The sequence below is a fragment of the Balearica regulorum genome, chromosome 2 (genome assembly GCF_011004875.1).
Source record: "Balearica regulorum gibbericeps isolate bBalReg1 chromosome 2, bBalReg1.pri, whole genome shotgun sequence".
NCBI classification, from domain to species: domain Eukaryota; kingdom Metazoa; phylum Chordata; class Aves; order Gruiformes; family Gruidae; genus Balearica; species Balearica regulorum.
The window spans coordinates 124,209,904-124,228,411 of NC_046185.1; the positions used below are offsets into that span (position 1 = coordinate 124,209,904).

The 18,508-nt window shown below is 40.2% G+C and overlaps 1 protein-coding gene across 6 annotated transcripts in view; it reads right to left on the minus strand.

The window, feature by feature from the left end:
- RBMS3 (RNA binding motif single stranded interacting protein 3) overlaps positions 1–18,508 on the minus strand; it is a 715,580-nt gene that overhangs the window by 411,559 nt on the left and 285,513 nt on the right. The window contains exon 1 of one of the 6 annotated variants that reach the window (XM_075745775.1): positions 4,772–4,899. The exons of the other annotated variants lie outside the window; for them this stretch is intronic. Within the exon in view, the coding sequence (XP_075601890.1) occupies positions 4,772–4,891 (120 nt within the window). The 5' untranslated portion in view covers positions 4,892–4,899. Of the gene's footprint in view, positions 1–4,771; positions 4,900–18,508 lie in introns of those variants that run through there. 6 annotated transcript variants of the gene reach the window in all.

Genomic DNA, 18,508 nt, shown 5'->3' on the forward strand with positions numbered 1-18,508 from the left:
CTTCACTTTCAGACCACAACTTCTCTGTTACCAAGGGAATACATGAAGGAAAACCGAGGCACTGATAAGGAAAGAACTTCCAAAAGTTAGAAAATGGACCTCAGTACTAACATGTTTGGTAATGCTGCCCTTTGACCCGACGAGCTTAGCCATGCCTAATATGGAGCTGGGAGCTCTGGCAGAGACAAAATTTCAAGGATGTGGCAGTGATGGAGAGAAATGTTCCTGCCTTTTACAGGCACACAGGCTCCTGGTTTGGGGCAGGGACACCGCCTTCCACAGTCACAGAAAAGGCGTAAGCAGCTTCGCTCTGGGTACCACCGCTGATGCTCACGACTCTTCCTCCCCTGCCCTCTCTAATGAGAAGCAGATAATGACCCCCCAGGTGAACGCATTTGCCAGAACATTTTCTTCAGTCAAATGCTGTGAATCCTACGAATTCAATAGGATGGAAGAAATCTGATTCTATAGCAATGCCTTCAAATAGCTTACAGAAGTGAGCAGAGATTTATGGGTCTGATCCAAATCCCTTTGAAAGCAGTGGAAAGACCGCAACAGGGTAAGGCAGGAATTCTGTTCCTGCTGCAGAAGTGCACAGAAGAGATATGTCATCCTCTGTTAACTATTTTTCTTCTACAACAAAGCCTCAGGGAAGGAAAATTTGGCCCTAAAACACAAGCAACAGTATATATTTACTGAACTTTTAGATTCCACAAGAATAGATTAAAAGTTTCTTTAAAAGTTATTGATTGAAAATAACATCCAAATCTACTTTAGCAAATCAATAAGGTTTTCTTTATCTTTTTTCCAATTAAAAAACCGATCCCCTACCTAAATTACAGGTATTTTGATATTATACCACAACTTTAATTAAATCAAATGAGCACAGACAGTAAAAAAACCAACCAAACTCTTGATCAAATTATACCGGTAGGTGGTTAAGAATGATACTAACGGTTTTTTAATACCAGCCATTGAGTAATCCCATTTGATTACTTCTTACTTTAAATATACTCTAAAATCATGCTGTCTTACTTTACTATATTCACTCTATTTCTATCTTTATAATGTGCTTAGACAAAGTTCATAAAATTTCTTCTTAGCTGTTTTTCACTGCAGTTTCCACCTACCATTTGAGCTGGATGGACCAAAGCCCAAACAGGATTTGAAATACGGTATGTTCAAATTCCACTTCTAATTTGCATTATTTCTCACACTTTTGGTGATTTTCCTCTCCATTAAAAAACTTATTTTTGGTGGTGGCTTTTTTCCCTAGCAGTACTGACAAATCCAAGCCAAAATCCTGCTCCCTGCACAAGCTTAAAATAAGATGTCTCTGCTCCAAAAAGTTTACAAACTAAAACAATAGGAATTCAAAACAAATGGGTGGAACAGCATCCACTTGCTTAAATCAACATCCAGTAACAGACTGATACTGGAATCTAATGACTTTTCTTGCACACACTTCTTATTTGTAAAGCTGCATTATTCATATGCCCTGCATTTCAGAACCACTAACATAGCAATTTCTTGGGACTAAGAAGGATAAAGATACAGAAGAGTCTTTAATTAAAAAATAATTTATTGCAATACTAAAAGTTGCTTTCTTAATGAAGACTGGATTCTGCTGGCAGCTGTCTACATTGCAATATCTAGGTTTTAAGGCCACTACCACTTTATTCCTTTACTTTTACAAATGCAGAAAAGGTAACACTGCATTAAGATTGATGCAACTAAACTGAGTTCTTATAGTGAAATGTCATTCTCCTTTATTATCTTTATTCTAATACTGCTTGCAAATCATACTCTGGCTGCACAACTATTTATTTCAGGTTTGCTTTCAGAAAGCTAAATAGGAAAAAACACCATTTGCTTCATAAAAGCACCTTTTTTGTTAGCTTTGCTCTACCGTATGAGGAAACGGTTACAAAAGCAGAGATTTCATAAGGAAGACATACAAATTTCCATGGCTATATTTTTGTTTACTAATAGATGAAGATGCATGTCAAAAACTAAAAATTTAACATTTGTTCCTGGTTCCATTCTTAGCAATGAAGGCCAGATTTTGCTGGGGCTACTTGTGTGGCATCTCACTCCACAGGCAGCTCTACAGAAACTGCTGGGTTTCTATGTTTGGCTCAAATGCGAATTACCACCCAAAAAGAGCACAGAGGCCCTTAACAAATGGTTGGGTATTTGTAACCACTGCATCTTTACTCAAAAAGGAATCATGTTTTTCCCTAAAGTGTTGCACTGGTTCTGCACAGCAGTATGCAACTGCTGCCCAAACATCTCTTCTGCACGTCTGGATGCTGCTCCCGGTGCCAGCATCACCTCCCAGCACCAGCGTCACCAACAGCAATACCAAGTTGGCGAATCCTTGCCCCCACCTGTTCGTGATACCTGTACTCCGAAACATCTCCTAAGGAAGAAGGTATTTTGTTTAGTCCTCAACAAATTTCTGCTTTGCTTTTGTAGGAGTTGTAGAACTTGCAGAAAGGCGCAAACAGCTGCATATTTTAGGAGTTTTAATATTCATGGTGTATTATGCTGGAATGGAAATCAGACAGCCAATTTCCACTGAGGCTCAAATAGGAGTTGGATACCACACTTTCAGGATCCCATGGGGGGGGGGGGGGGGGAGAAAAACCCAAACCACCACACAAACCAAACCAAATCTACAACCTAGCGTTGTATCTTCTCAGAAGGATCACTGGCAGTGGGGGAGGGGAAGGAACAGAACAGTGTTCAGGAGATGGCTAACAGGATACGAAGGTCTTCCTCTCCAGCACAATGAGACATTAGTAAATGCGACGTCAGGTCAATGACGACGCGTGCTTTTTTACCAGGCCTACAAACATATTGCCTTTTGAGCCTCAAGGTTTTACTCTCATAACAATTCTTAACCATCATAACGAGACTCAACCATGCTGGGGACTGCGACTCAACCTTCCTCACACCATTCAGCTGTGCCTATTTATATAGTATCTTTGCACTGAAGACAGGATAAAGATTTAAGATCAGTTAAGGCTAAGCTCAAATTGGAATACTGCTCTAGCATGGCAAGAGGCAGTTGTGCTAATGTGCTACACTACTTATCCAACAGCATCATAGTCTCAGAGGAAAATGAAGGTTTACACCAGGCACATCTTTAGTATCATGCAACACAGCCACTGTTCAGACTGCAACCCCTCAGAATGCAACTAAACCTTTAAATACTGTGTTGAGCATACCCTTCTCACGCACAAATAGTTCACTGAATACCTATCATTCTGAGCAGCAAAATCAGAGATTAAAAATAAACATTTCTGTGTATTGCAAAATAATGTATTATTATATTATGAGAATCCTGGAGAGAAACAGTCTTGCCAAAATCACTTCTATGTGTAAGAAACCCTACAAATCAAAACTAATGTGTAAGGTTTTGCACATAAACCCTACACATAAACTAATGTGACTTGCTCATATATCGAGAAAAATAAAATGGCAAACAGGAAATTTGATACCTTATTTATAACTACATCTTGGTAATAAAGAGGGTAAAGGCACATCATAGACTGTAGCCATTCAGACAGCTTTCAGCTCTACAAATGGATGACCTGACAAGCAACGCAAGCACGTGTGCCTGTCTTTGCATCTGCGCATGTGCAAATGAGAGAAACATTCAGTGCTTTGTATGAAACCAGAATTAAAGGATGTTAATTACAAAACTTTTAAATGGGATACTCTATTTCTTGGTCATTTCCCACACACAGAAACACAATCTGATTTCCAAGTACAAGCTGGGGAAAAACTCATAAGTAACTTTGTAAATTATTATAAGATTCTGAATATATGCAACACAGAGGATCCATTCTCAATAATAACAACCAAGTCAGAAAACAACTCTCTCCTCCCTGATCTGTTTAACAAAGTTGTACTTATGGATCTTTTGTTCAAAGAAAGACGATTTTCAAGTAAATACAGCCACATTTTTTTCCTATCAATCACGATCCTAGGGATCAAGGGTCCTTTGTAAAGAGAATTTCCACCTCTTCCTCCAAAATATATTCCTTAGAATATAAGTATCCTGAATGAGACAAGCTGTACATGGTTTTCTCTCCACAAGCACAATACACAGAGAGAACTTTTAGGCACACACCCACAGAAGTGGTAGCAGACTGATGACAAAGCAGCACAACGGACGGATTTCTGTATCACTACCCCTGAGGCCATTTGGCCTATGTCACTCCAGGCAAAGTGACTGCTCCGCCTTGACAGCCTAAATGTTCTGTGCAACTACATTTTAAAGTTTAACAGAAGAAAGAAAATCTCTTAAATTTACTGTGGAAAAAAAATGTGAGTCAGTTGAAAAGACTACTCCTCTGATTTCAGAGTATAATATTAGGCTTCAAAAACTATCTGATTAGGAACAGGGCCTCTAAACGTGTCTATTTCTACGGAAAAAGTAGTATACTATTTGTTTTTGCAGGTATTTGAACTGAACAGCAACACATGAAGCACACTGAAGTTTCAAAATCATATTCAATTACTCTGTAGGACTAAGGAAGAACAGATCTTTCTCACTTGGACAGCATTCTCCATAAAAACGCAAGGCCTCCTGGAGGAATTCATTTAACATGGTCTTAAACAATGCATTTTGTCTAAGCCATTACTGTATGTCTACTTTTCTGCGTCTGTGAGAGTAATAATGATTTCATTCAAGTATCCATTTCAACTCATCTGGTCCTGGATTTCATTGCAGCAGACCAGCTCAGCAAGCTCAACATACCATATCCAGGGATGTTATCCAGATAGGAACTTCAGCTCCAAACCAGCACCAATAGTGTAACACTGTTCTCCAGAGTCTGAAAAAGTAGATGAAGATATACAGCCCAGTCTTGTGATTCATGCTTCACCCTGAACGGAGAGGCCACAGGGTACATTACTGGTCTTTCAAGGTGCAAAGTAGTCAACTACCAAACTGGCTTAGAGTGTAAAGAAGGAAAAAGAAAGAAAATAAAAGAAAAAAAGAAAAGAAGATAAATTTAGGGGTCAAGTCTTCATTCTGCTGAGTTTTCCTTCTATTAGGCAATGCTGCAAGATACAGTAAGCTTTGTATCATCCAGGACAGGTTTACTCAGTAAATCAGCATCAGTTTGAGTAAGTTAGCTGCTCGCACAAAAAGCATTGCTCTGAGATCTCAGTGAATCATTAAGTTCAGGTGGATGGATGTTTTGCTTTTTGATTTAGGACATAGATGAGCACCTATCCTCTCAGCAACTGAAATGACAATCTAACTGACCACATCGGAGTCATACTCTGTGTTCAGTCAAGACAGCAGGGAAAGAATAAAAGATGATGATCATCATAGCCAAGGTATCTTCTAATGTGAAATGGAGAAGGGATAACAGGAAGTAATGGGTACCTTTTTGATTCGCAGAAGATTTTTTTTGCGCAAGAAGGGCTTTCCTAAAGGATTCAGAAAGGATGTGTTGTTTTGATTTTGCAGCAACAGTTCTTTTTCTTCATAGCAATTTTCATGTTCAGTTAACATTCATTTGAGCTGAAACTTGTTCTTGACAGCATTCATCCTACTGCATACATGGTTATCGCAAATCCAGGATAATCCAGGAACTACATTACCATGTATGTTTCCCTCAGCTCTGTCTCTGGACAAAGCTAAGATTAGGTGAGGGGGAAAAGTCCAGGAAGAAGTAAAAGGGAATATGCTTCTACTTCACAGCTATTTTAGCTTCATCTGGGAAAGCATTCAAACGGTAGCAACCAGAAGTGGAAAACAAAGCTGCAATTCATATTCCAACTAAAGAGAGACTATGAAGATGCACCTGTTTTTGGAATTTACCTAGATACACATCAGACAGGGCTTCAGTCAGCTTGCTCCCCAGTCACGTGCAGTTAGAAAAAGGATGCCAAATGGGTTGCACTGCTCCAACCTCAGGTAGCTGGAAAAAACAGCTTCATTCATGTCCATGCAAGTCCACTGGTAACAGCTAGGGAGCACATTTACACTTCTGTTTCTTGCTCATTTTCAGAGCACAGCTTTGCTGGACAAAAATTTCATTACGATAAATGTCACAGGTAGCCAGTACCCCTCAAATTAAGAGCCAGGCAGCAAAGATAGGAAAAAAAGAGCTCAACTCCACAGAAGCAAGACTTCTCATACCACCTTCATTTCTTTCCATGGAAAATGGAATTTAAAGTCACTTTCTCCCTAAGAATAACTTAAGGTTTTCCCCAAAGCTCTCAAGTATATCACTTTACAGACCAGAAACCTCATACTACCCGCAGAACCTGCCAAGCTCCACAGTGAAGAGCTCAGTAAGGGGAGTGAAGAGGAGGGCAAGGACACTTGCTTTCATCTTTGCCATATCTCAGCTCTCTTTCCTAGAGGTCTGTAAGAGCAAAAGGTGCCACAAACTCCAAGAAGCAGAAGAACTAAGATAACAGTTTCCTTGCGAGACAAAAGCTGCCCTGCGATATAACTAGGAACAAGACACAGCTATAGCACTGCTAGTCCAAAGCCTAAGTCTCTCTAATAAGAATCCAGAAGCACAAAGGCTGTTTTGAGCCAGACAGCAGCTCAGCAGAGAGTGTACATGGGTACTGCTGTCTCAAGTTCCCCCTTACCTTAACTGATCAGGCTGAAGCACCATTTTAGGCAGAGGACCTTGCCACGGTCGGGGGGGGGGGGGGGGAGAAAAAAAAAAAAAAAGAAACACATAGCTCTCAGAATACTAATTATTCATGAGAAGTGAGTTTATGAATAGGATATTTGATAAGAAAAGTTTCCCTTCAACTAATATTTTAGGTTTTTCTTCTCCCCAAATACGTAGTAGCGCTATAGCATTAGCCATGTCAAGACAAATGTACTCTAACACTGTATGGCAACAGCAGAGCTAATGAAGTAGATATCTGGGGGAAAAAAGAAGTCACTGATGGCAGGAAAGTTACCAAGCATTAAAAGAATAGCCACTGTAAAACTAAATTGGTTCTCTATCTTAGTTCTGTTGGGGAAAAAAAATAAAAATCAAAAGCTGGATTCATTTTTCACTGGATCATTATTATGCTCTTCTGGAAATTGTGTGCAGTGACTTTCATTCCAGGAAATAATATAAATTTAGTATTAGAGCTGAACTCAGGAGTCACACGCACTTTAAAACCACAAATTTAATTGGGTTCTGGGATCAAAAAGTTATATCCGGGTTGCATTTGCTATTCTTTCAGCCTCCAATTGTCCTTTCCAAATCAGAATTGCTAATAGAAACTTTTACAAGTCTGTAATAGTGAAAACTCTCACATAGAGATAATGGGCTGTATTGTGTCTGGCTCTGTGAAGGTGTGCAAAGGGGAAAAGGTCACAAAGAGTCGACAATACACAATATATTTTCTGCAGGGCCAGCCAGGATTCACAGCCTTCCAATTTATGGAGAGTAGGCCAGTGCTAGACTCCCAAAAGCGCTTGAGGAAGGTTATGGCTTGTTGCTCCTGTAGCAATTACCTTGCCTTGCACAAGGGAAAAGGACGGGCATGCTGCACCTTCTCAAAAGGAGCAATAATGGACAGTCTTTTACAGAACAACTGAAAGCTTTCCTTCTGCTCAAGCCACAGTGGTCTCCAGATCTTTCAAATTGTAGTAATCTCACCCCTGCTTTTAAGAACCCTGAAAATCCTTTGAGTTTTGGCCAAGCCAGGGATGCTCATGCTGGTTTTGAAGAGAAAGCAGATTGAAACTCAGTACTTACTATGTGCTGCTCCTGGAGAACGGCACTCCTCAGCTCTGATTGCACCCTACAGAGCTCAAAACCACATCCCTTTCTGTGCCAAGAGGATGATAAGCTAAGCCTAGCTGTTCTCAGAGAGGATGCTAGAATGTGGAATTGGACTTGCAGTAGCTGGCTGACAATAGTACTTTTAGAAGAAACACATGTTAGAGTGACAGTAGCAAATTTAAGCTCTGGGTCATATTAGTGACACTCTACAGTGCTGATAAAATCATAATGCCAAACTGTAGCTAGAAGACCAATAGTTTACATAATAAATGTTCTTTCACTACTATACAATAAGCACTTAACTTTTATTTCCTCAGAAAAAAAAGATATGGAGAAAAATCTCTTCTTTGCTATCAGAATCAGCCACCAGTCTTTCAAAAAGAGACCAGGAAGTTAAATCATCAGGGGAGTCTGTTGGTGTTTGTTTTGGCAATTTTATATTTGCAATTTAAATTATCTTCTAATACAGTAAAATTTATTTCATTAAAGATGCATATTATTTACCATACAAATATCATTCTAAAATGCTTGCTGAAGTTAGATACAGTCACTTGACAAAAATATGAAGGAAAGGAAGGAACATCAAGAGGGAAAAAAACCCACAAAAGAAATCCTGCCACAAAGGTGTCCCAATGTCAAGAAATGACTCATATGGAGTTGCGGGTTTTGCACCCATCTCAGCAAAAGAGTGGGAAGGAACATCATTTACCTTGTTTGTGGAACAATACCTCAACATTTTTCTCTTCTGTTAACATGTACTGATAAATACAAATCCAGAACAAATCCATCAGCTGCAGGGAGTGCCTGTACTTTCAACATCCTTCACCAGCAAAGAATGTTTTCCATTCTGCACAGGAAGTGCACCCCTTTATAAACATGTGAATCAAAGCCCTCTATTCTTTAACAAAACATGTCTCAAATTAAAGCATTAAATCTTTCCTTAATCAAAGGAGCAGCAGAGGTTGAACACCTGAGCAGAATCATTTTGCTATTCAGATTTATCATTATTATTACTAGAATAGTGAGTAGTGACATAAAATGGACTGAGAGCTCCTTCGAGCAAAGCACCGTGCAGAACACAGGAGACACACCAGCACAACGGTAAGCCGGTGAGTTAGTACACCCTGGGACGCTACCCCATCTTACCCGATACATGTGTGCTCCTGACCTATTACAATTTCAAAGTTAGCGTAAACCATTTTCATGGCAATGCTTCAGGATACTTTAATTCAACCTGCTTTAATTTACATCCACAATGAAATCAAAGCATTCACGGTCAGCTACCAAATTTCAGCTGAGAGGCAGAACTTCCAGCAGCGCAGAGGTAAGTCCTTGAAATGCGCTGCCTCATTTGCGACTGTGCAAACACAGCCTAAGAAAGGGCTGACAACTGAAATGGCAACACAGATAAAGGATGCATGCCAGGAGAATGGGAGAGTCAAGTCAAACAGATGAAATAATTTGTCCCAAGCTGAACAGCAGAGCCTAGAAAATAAGATTTCTTTCCAGACTACCTACTCTATCAAGGTAGCTATCGAAGCTACTAGTTTGTCTCACCGTAACTTTGCAAACAACTTCCGTGACCAATACACATCAAACACTCCTAGAGGGCAGGACTCCCAGATAGCTTTACCAGAACAGCCATCTGCACCAAGCTGTTGTGCATATGGTTACAATACTCTACCTACTGGACTCTGCTACTTCTAAAAACATTCTTCCTTTAATTCACAAAAAAAGGCTATACTGAGTCAGAGCAGAAGCCCACCTAGCCTCAAATCCTGTCCTCAACGATAACCAGAAGCAGACACCAAGAAAAGAGCACAGGAAGGGAGGAAACATACAGAGATACTATCCTTGAGCACGCTCCAGCCTTCACTTGTGTGTGAAGGCTTCAACACCCTTCAACTTGAGGGTTTAGCACTTCATGTTTTCTGGAAGCGATTCCTAAGTATGTAGTACCCTCAATGGATTTCTGTGCAATCAATTTATACATTCTTATTTTGCACCCAGGTGAACTTTTAGCATCCCCAATACTCTGTGGCAAAACCATGCATTTTTCCTTAAACAGTGCTCAAATCCCCAACTCTTAAGATTCAAAGTGTAGTGCTCAACCCATGCAGCTATTCAAGCAGACCCGTCTTTACAGCTCCAAACAATCTTAAGGTTTTACCTCTATTTAATCAGTGAAAAGTTGTCCTTGTCTATAGTCATCACTTTCCCCTAATTTCCAATCGTCCCTGTCCTCCCCTTCCACCACATATTCAGCCAGCACGATCAAGAACAATGCCAACATAGGCCACAAGAGCAAAACTGGCAGGGAAGAAAATCCTGTTTGCAAAAATAATATTGCTCAGGGTAGGAAGCAAGCTGTCCATCTCTATACCAGTTGCCTCCCTCTGTGAAGGCTCTAGCATATGAGAAAATAGGCATCACGCCCTCCCAACACACAGAGGTAATAGCATTGTATCTGTATAACTCAGGTGAAGATACAAATTCATTCCACTTCTAAAGTAAAACCGTTCATGTCATTTTTGGTAACCATGTGGTATTGCCATCACAACAGTGGCAATAACATGCAACTGCTATCAAGACTACCAGTTTGCCTCACCATAACTTTGCAAACAACTTCTGTGACCAATACACATCAAACATTCCTATGAGGGCAGGATTCCCAGATCGGTTTATCAGAACAGCTGTCCACACTAAGCTGTCATGCCTATGGTTACAAGAATGTGCCATGGCTAATCTGGATCTGGGTGGGATTAACTCCCTACAGCTGCTGGTGCTGAGATTTCTGGCTCTATTTAATTTGGCAAAGAGCTGCACAGGAAGCTGAAAGACTCAGTCACTACAGTGAAGCTTCTGACATTTTTGTCCCTGGACCCTGGAGAACCCAAACACAACTCCTGCCAGAAATCAGTAAACTATTCAATTTACACAAACAGGCATGTAAACTCAGGTTGTAGTTTTGTTACCAATTTAAGCTGCCCCAAGTGCAAGTTGTCTCCAACAGTGGAGTCCTGCCCTCGCCACCCCCCTTGGCTGGGTGTTCCCACGCCCTCTCTGGTGCCAGCACTAGTGCTTGTTTGGCCATGTGCTGAGCTGGCTCAGGGAGCCCAAGGACAAGGGGGGAAAAGAAAAAAAAGCAGAATACCTTAACTTTCAGCCAGGTCTGCTCCCTAGCCCGATTCACCTGTTAGCCACACGAAAGCAAGCGACTGCAGTAGGGAAGGAGCAGCTGCCAGCAAGGACAGAATTACCTCTAGCACTAGGACCAGACTAAATAACCATGAAACAGCAGCGTGGTACGACTGCGCTCGCTTTCTACAGAGCTCAGCGGCGTTGCAGCAAAGGAAGGGAACAGGTTTGTGTCTGCAGCACTGCATAGATCACGATCCTGCCATGACTCTGGACAGCCACTTCTTAAGATGATTTGAATACCTATAAACACTGCCTGTTCAAGACTGAACAAATTAGTTGGTCTGACAGTGCACATTTAATAATTACTTCACCAACCTTTGGATAGTTTATCTAAGCCATTAAGCCTGCCTCAGCTTTCTTAATAAAGAACATACTTTAGCAACATTGTGCTGTTTGGATCCTGGCCTAATTTCACAACAAGTGTAAACTTCACAGCCTGCCACCTTCAACCCTGCTGGGTGGGGGAAAAGGACTACCTGGCACCCCTTGCTCTCAGCCTCTGGAGAAACATAAAGGTCTATGTGAACCCAGGACAGAGTGCCCTGTTCTCCACAAGAGCTGATCTTTCCATATGAACATTAAATCAGGTTGTAAGGGAGGGAGGGCAAGACTTGCACTGATCATGCCTGTTCTGCATTTGGGAAGCTTAGGTTGCTGGGAATGCCTACCTGGTGCATATCTGCAGCCAATTACTGGTAAAAGGCAACTCCTGCAGAGCCCATCAAAGCCACCCCACTCCTAACAGGGTTGCTGCACAGAGATCTGAAGCTCTGCCTTCCTCCTAGAGGGAGGTAGGGATTCCCTGCACCATAAAACGCCGTAAAAGATCAAATCCAGGAATCAAACTCAGATATCTCACTCATGAGATCACTAAGGCTGGCAGAAACATCAATTTTAATCAAAATCAAACAAAAAGTGAGCCAGTGAACCTTCAGAGAGCTGCCACAAGCAAAATATGTACTGCTTCAATTTAAAAGACAACAACAACAAATCTCATAGCCACATCTGTACTAAAATACATTTGGCATTAGTCACGTTAGCCATCCCACTTGACTTATTCCCACTGGCACGTAGCTGCAAATTGCATCACCTTATACAGCAACACCTAAGAGGATTTGCCCCAAGAGAGAGCTGAGATGACTGCACCAAACTTCCCCCAATGGAAGAAAGCTTTAATTTGCAGCTAGTGCTCTACAGTACTTTCTCCATTAGACGTTGTAGGGAAAAAATGCTAAATCTGTGCATCTCTATGCAATCAGGACCAACTACACCTGCTCCATCCTGCAGAGAGATGGAATCTTGTCCTTTTTCTACTGATACGGTCATTCCTATCACCAGGAGAGGTCAAGTCTATAGACTTGTATATTCTCAAACATTTAGTGCCTCTCATATGCCTCCATGTACAGCTTGGATTTCTTAGGCAACTTCCTCACCAGGAAGCTTAAGGGGAACAAGATACGGCCAGAAATGTTTCTCCACACATCATCTTCAAATCTTCCATGATGTGTCATATATAATGCCTCCTATTAACTAAGGACTTTTCAGAACCAAAATGAGAGGCAATCTTTAAGATACTACAAGACGAAGCTGTTGAAGTAGATTTTAGGAGTAAACAGAGGTTTAAGAGTCTTTAGATGACAAAGAAAGAGCAGTAACGTCCACATTTAAGTACTGCGACATACTTTAGGCCTGCCAAGCAGCGGTTTTTTCTCCTTTACCCCCTTTTCATCTAAAGCATCCTCCTTGTGTATGTGAAACAATTTTCAGCTCCTTTGCGGCCAATGGATTCCGCTAAGCAAAAATAAACTGAAAATGTAGAAGTATAAAGAGAGCCACGAGAAGATGTAGAAGCAACCCAGACTCACCTTCAAAACTCGCCTTTTCATTTTAGTTAATGAGTTTCATCCTTGTTATAGAAACAGGGACAATTATGTTCTCCAATCTTTAAGGAGGGTGGCTGAAAATCATTAGCAACACCTGCATCTGCAAATCATTTTGTAATGCTCTGAATGAAAGATGATAATAAATTGCACTGACATTTATGGAACATTTGCAGTTTCATCATTCAAGAGAACACAGGGATTCTGGAGGAGAAGCACGATAGAAAAATCTTATATGATAGGAAATAATATAGGTAGTTTGCATTTATATAGCTCCCACCACCCAAGAATATTTAAAAAAAAAAAAAAAAAAGAGAGAGATGACAACATCAACTGCATCTCTGAACATCTTTCATAAGAGCCTGTAGGCTTCTTACCTATCTCAGATCAGAAAAAGAAAACACAAAATAGTGACTTTTGCTTCAGTTCTTACAGCAGAGTAAAAAGTAGAAGAAACAACCAGTCAGGAATTCCTCACTCTTCCTACCCCATTGCTTCTTAAATGCTGAAGTGCCAACATCAGAAAAAGAAAAAATTCTCTAAAACATAATGAAGTGGCACAGAAATATTTATCAACATTGCAATCTGGGATAGAGTTTAGCCTTTTAGCAATCTACTCTGAACCAAGAGATGAAATAAGTTGCATAGCATATATATAATTTACTCCTAAAGGAAATTATACTGTAACTTAATTAACATACAAATACAATTTTTCTTCCATTCAATAATAAAAGGAAAACTCTATTCTATTGCCTAATGAGCTAGTTAAAGTTTCCTTTGTTTCAGGTCTCCAAGAATGTAAGCATTACTAGTTTATTCTGTGACTTTTTCTTTTAACCTTATTTGTTGTAGGAATTTCAGGGAGCACAAACAAGCATGAACTGAAAAAATTTCCTAAAGCCATTTGGACTTAATGGTTTTCAACACAGTATTTTATATTTCAGCATTATCATGTTGTCTAGCCCCCTTCCAATTTTCCCCAAGACTCAGAATATGGTTAGCTGAGGAGCAAAGAAACAACCAGGTGGCTTATGAATAATTATCACTTTTTACAGTACTTCTCTACATGCATTTCTACTAGCACACTGTTCTAAATTTAATGGGATTCTGAATACTCTGAACAAAGAGAAGTATTTACACAGAGCAGCATTTTCTGACTTGGTTGATTTACTGTTGGTAGAAAGAACTCATTAGCTGTCAGGCCAGTTGTTGAGACCATAATGCCAATGCACAAAGCTGACATAATGAAAATAAAGGAAAGAATCTGGGCCAAATTCAGAGGCAATCTGTAAGGTAATGTAATTTATACCCACTTACGCTCACTCAGATTCCCTTAGAACTTGTTCTACCCAATCTATTGATGCATGAGTGACTCTAAATTGATGTCATTTATATGCCAAAAGAGTCAGAAACACTGTAAGGCCCCAAAGTTGAAGGCACTTAAAGTCATGCTTTCCTATATATTGTTCTCTTCATTAATCTGTCCTGAATCCTCCCTCCTTTTACTATTTCAGCCTGTGATTTATTCCATTGAGAACCCCTGAAATACAATGAACAGGTCAAGGCAGGGTGTAGGTAAGGGAGCTTGACTCTAAGGAAATCTAAGTTGATGTAACACAGAAGGTAGGGAAGCAGGTGTGTCTCACATGCACACCTTCTCTCCCCATCACTTAGATTCAATTTGAGATTTGGCTCTGCATGTCCTCCGTTACCACTAGCAATTGAATTTGTTACTCAAACGATACAAGCAGCCACAGCTCACAGACTCTTATTTTAGGACCAGGAGGAACATTATGATGATCTAGTTTGACCTTCCGCATAAACAGAAGCCATCAAATATCACCCAGTAACCCCTGGATTGAACACAGCAAGTTCAGGATGAATGAGAAAAACAGCCAATGTTGATTTAAAGAATAGGGCGATCTGCTGCATCCCTCAGCAATCTGTTCCAGTGGTAAATTACCATTACCTTTCAAAACATGCACTGTGTCATCTCTTGACTCAAGTCAAGTGTTTAAGTGTTCAAGGCCAGGTTGGATGAGGCTTTGGGCAGCCTGGTCTAGTGGAGGGTGTCCCTGCCCATAGCAGGGGGGTTGGAACTGGATGAACTTTGATGTCCCTTCCAACCCAAACCATTCTGTGATTCTATGATTCCATGACTTTTACTGGCTTCAACTTTCAGCCATTGGCTCTTTCTTTGTTCTACTAGGCTAGATAAATTTATTTCTGTATTTCTTATAGGGGGTATATCTGATTGCCTCTCAGCCTTCAGTTCCATGTTTCACATTTTCTAGACCCAAAATCAAGAGAATACAAACACTGTAATCAAATAGTTTTAGAATGAGTTGAGTTTGCACTGAAAAAATATTTATATATGCTACCCTGATAAAAGCTTTTTCATTTGGAAGAGGAAACAGGACAGCTGGAATCTGGTGACCACAGCTTCCTCCTTCAGTTTCTGAACACTCCAGGATACTATCAGTTGAAGTGTTTACTTTACTCTCTCTGCTAGGCTATCTGAACATACTGGGAGGAAGGGAAAGAGAGACAGAGCTGCAAGCAGCTTGATTGTTAAGCCACCACTCTTCAGCCCCTTCCAAAGGTCTCTGACTGACAGCTATTCTGCTATTCCACTCCAAGAAGACGCTCTATCACACACAAAAGTGTTGCGAGTATCCCAAAACCTCAGATTCTGTCACTATCTGCTAATATACAGAGGTGTGTGGTCAGCAGTAACTCTGGTAGCAATGATATACAGTCATATTTTCTGGTTTCCTGTTGAACTACAAAATACTGTGTAATAAAAAAATCCTCACACCTCAAGGGAAATCTCATTTCAAACTCTGTTACAACTTGAGGGGTTGCAGGAATGCACAAGAAACACACAAAGGGATGCTCCAGAACAGTGTTCTGGTCTTCTACCAACCAGTAAATGGGATGATCCAGAAAGGGATGTTTTCATGTGGTTTGTGTTCTTGTTTCTAAGCCCTACAAGAAGATTCACCAGACAATAAAATATGCCACTGTTGTTTCTGTTTTCAGAGGTCGGCACACTAATCTGTTCTGCACAGGAGTGCTTGACGCTGCCTGTCCCAGCCAAAGAGTTTTACACTCTGTATGAATGCAAGGGCTGAAGTGGAGACTTGCCCAATTTCTCTTTTGGTCAGAAACGTAACTCCTGGATAGAAACAGCTGGCTCCCAGCAAAGGTAGTATTCCTCTACTATCTGTAAGGATTAGCTGCTGTTCATTTGGGAAATCTGCTCCCCAAAAGAGGCACAGCCTTCTCACAGAAGCATCAAACGGAGCCACGAGGAAGCACATTGCTGCAGTGAACCACAAAGAGCGGCCACTGTCAAACACCAGTTCAGTGCCTCCTATCAGTTAATACCTTTCATCCCGTGGCCCCCTTCACCTCCAGACTTGGCCTCTGTCTGCATTTACACCTTCCGAGAATAAAACCCTTGCTTCCCCCACCCACTTGGTAACCATCATTCAGCTAGTTTCTCTATGACTCATCCACTTCAAAACCCTGCTGACTCACAGTCCTCAAAAAAGAAACTTGCTCAAAGAACGTACTGAGACGCGGGTACGCCATCCACGCCAGCGAGGAATTCATCCAAGTTGACCCGGTCCCTTTACTAGTGAAAGGCAAGAAAGATGCACTTCGTTTGTGAACTGTTATCATTTTAAAACCTAATTAGCTTGCAGTTATAAATAACCAAAGTATACTTCGATGGCCTGATTTCCAAAAATATTATACACCCAGTAGCTCCCACCAAATCTAATAGACGCTCAATAGCGGAAAGTAAGATAAGGCTACACAGTTAGTTTTTGAAACAAGAATATACAGGCTGACTTCTTCAACCCACTGGTAAAAACTGTGTCTTCAACATGCGATAACACATGTTTAACACCTTTGAAAAGTATGTGAAGTTAAAGCAACAGCTGCAGAAAAAAAGTGTATTGTAAAAAACAATAATTAAGACATTTCAGACAGTGCTGTCACTCCCGAGTTAACCATGCTCCTTCACGTCTGTATATTCTATTCAGAATGAAATGTCTTTATGGGGGGGACAACAGGCCCTCCCTGAAGGACAAAAATGAAAGAACCAGCCAATTTTTTTTTTTCCTCCTCTCACTACAAAACTATTAGCACACTGGATGAGGTATCTGGGAAGGTAGCAGAACCTCTTTCACCAGAGGGTGAGGGCTTCAGCAGCTTCCTCAGCCATGCCTCTCACCACGAGGTAGGAATTCCTCATGTCTCATTATAATACAAGACACTGACTGAGAAATGTCTGGTAGAGGTGCTGTAAATGCAATTGGCTTCACCTCTGAGGAAGGGAGGATGGTCTGGATGACTTCTTGAGGTCTCTTCTAATACTTTATACCTTCTAACAAAATACTATCAAGACTATCGAGGAAGTAAAACAAACTTCTCACTACAACATTATAGTCCCTGCTCTCCTCTTTTCTCCCGGACTCAACCGAATTTCTCCTTCTCCACAAATTGCCTATTAAATGCAGTCTAGTTCAAATCCCTGCCTTAATATTCAATGGTTTACCTTCAATTCTCTCTAGGAGGTAGCAGCAGCACCATTTCCAGGTCAGAAGTTACGAGAGACATCTCTCTTCACTAGGACACAATTGGGAGGCACTCATAAATGTTGGCTGCAGGACAGGTCTACAAGCTTGCTGTAATATCTGGAGCTCACAATCAAGCAAGATTAAAAAAGAAAAACAACAACAAAGAAATGACGATAGGACCAGTCATCATCTGAATTAACCACAGGATTCATCGCTACAACTTGAATTTCTTCAAAAATTTCTTACTGTTTGCATCCAAGGAAGGCACCCACACATATAAACTAAGTATAAACTAATCAAGGTATTTCTCTGACAGACTGGAAAGAAAGAAAGAAAGAGAAAACAATGATGTTATTTTTATTTCTCTCTGAAATTATTTGGGAAGAGCTAAGTACCTTGTTTAAACAGACAGATTACATAGCTGGATAGATAGATTAGCCACACAAGACTAATATTGAAATGGTTCAGAACCAAATATCCAAACCAGTTAGTAAATCCTCTGACTGTAATCTTGCTAGTTTTAAGAATTTATTCCTATCTACTAATTTAAACATTTACTTTTACTTGAATAATTTTAAAAGATAAAAGACTGCATCTAACAGTTCTGATGAAGTGATACAGAACTGGTATGTATCACCTGTAAAAATGTAAATATTATTTGAATGTTTTTCAAACAATCTAGATAACATTTAACAAAAAAGAAAACCTCTGTAACATTAGATATTTGATAACTTGTCCCTTATCTGCTTGATGTGACATTTAGGGAAACACATTTTTAAAACTCAGTAAAGTATTCTGACTTTAACAATGGTGCTTCCTGTACGCCAGAACCTCAGTGAAACCCTAAAAATGGAGAAGGAAGAAAAATGAAAAACTTTTAATTATTGCTTTGGGAGATGTTATTAAAAAACCCTACTTTACTATTATAATGTAAAATTAAATAAGACTAATGTTTTATTTGAAAAATCCCACCCAACATATTTTCTCAACCCCCTAAAGAAAGATGTGCCAAAGATTGCAGAGTGCACTGGGGACTTCAAAGTTGCTATCAATCTCTATATAGAAA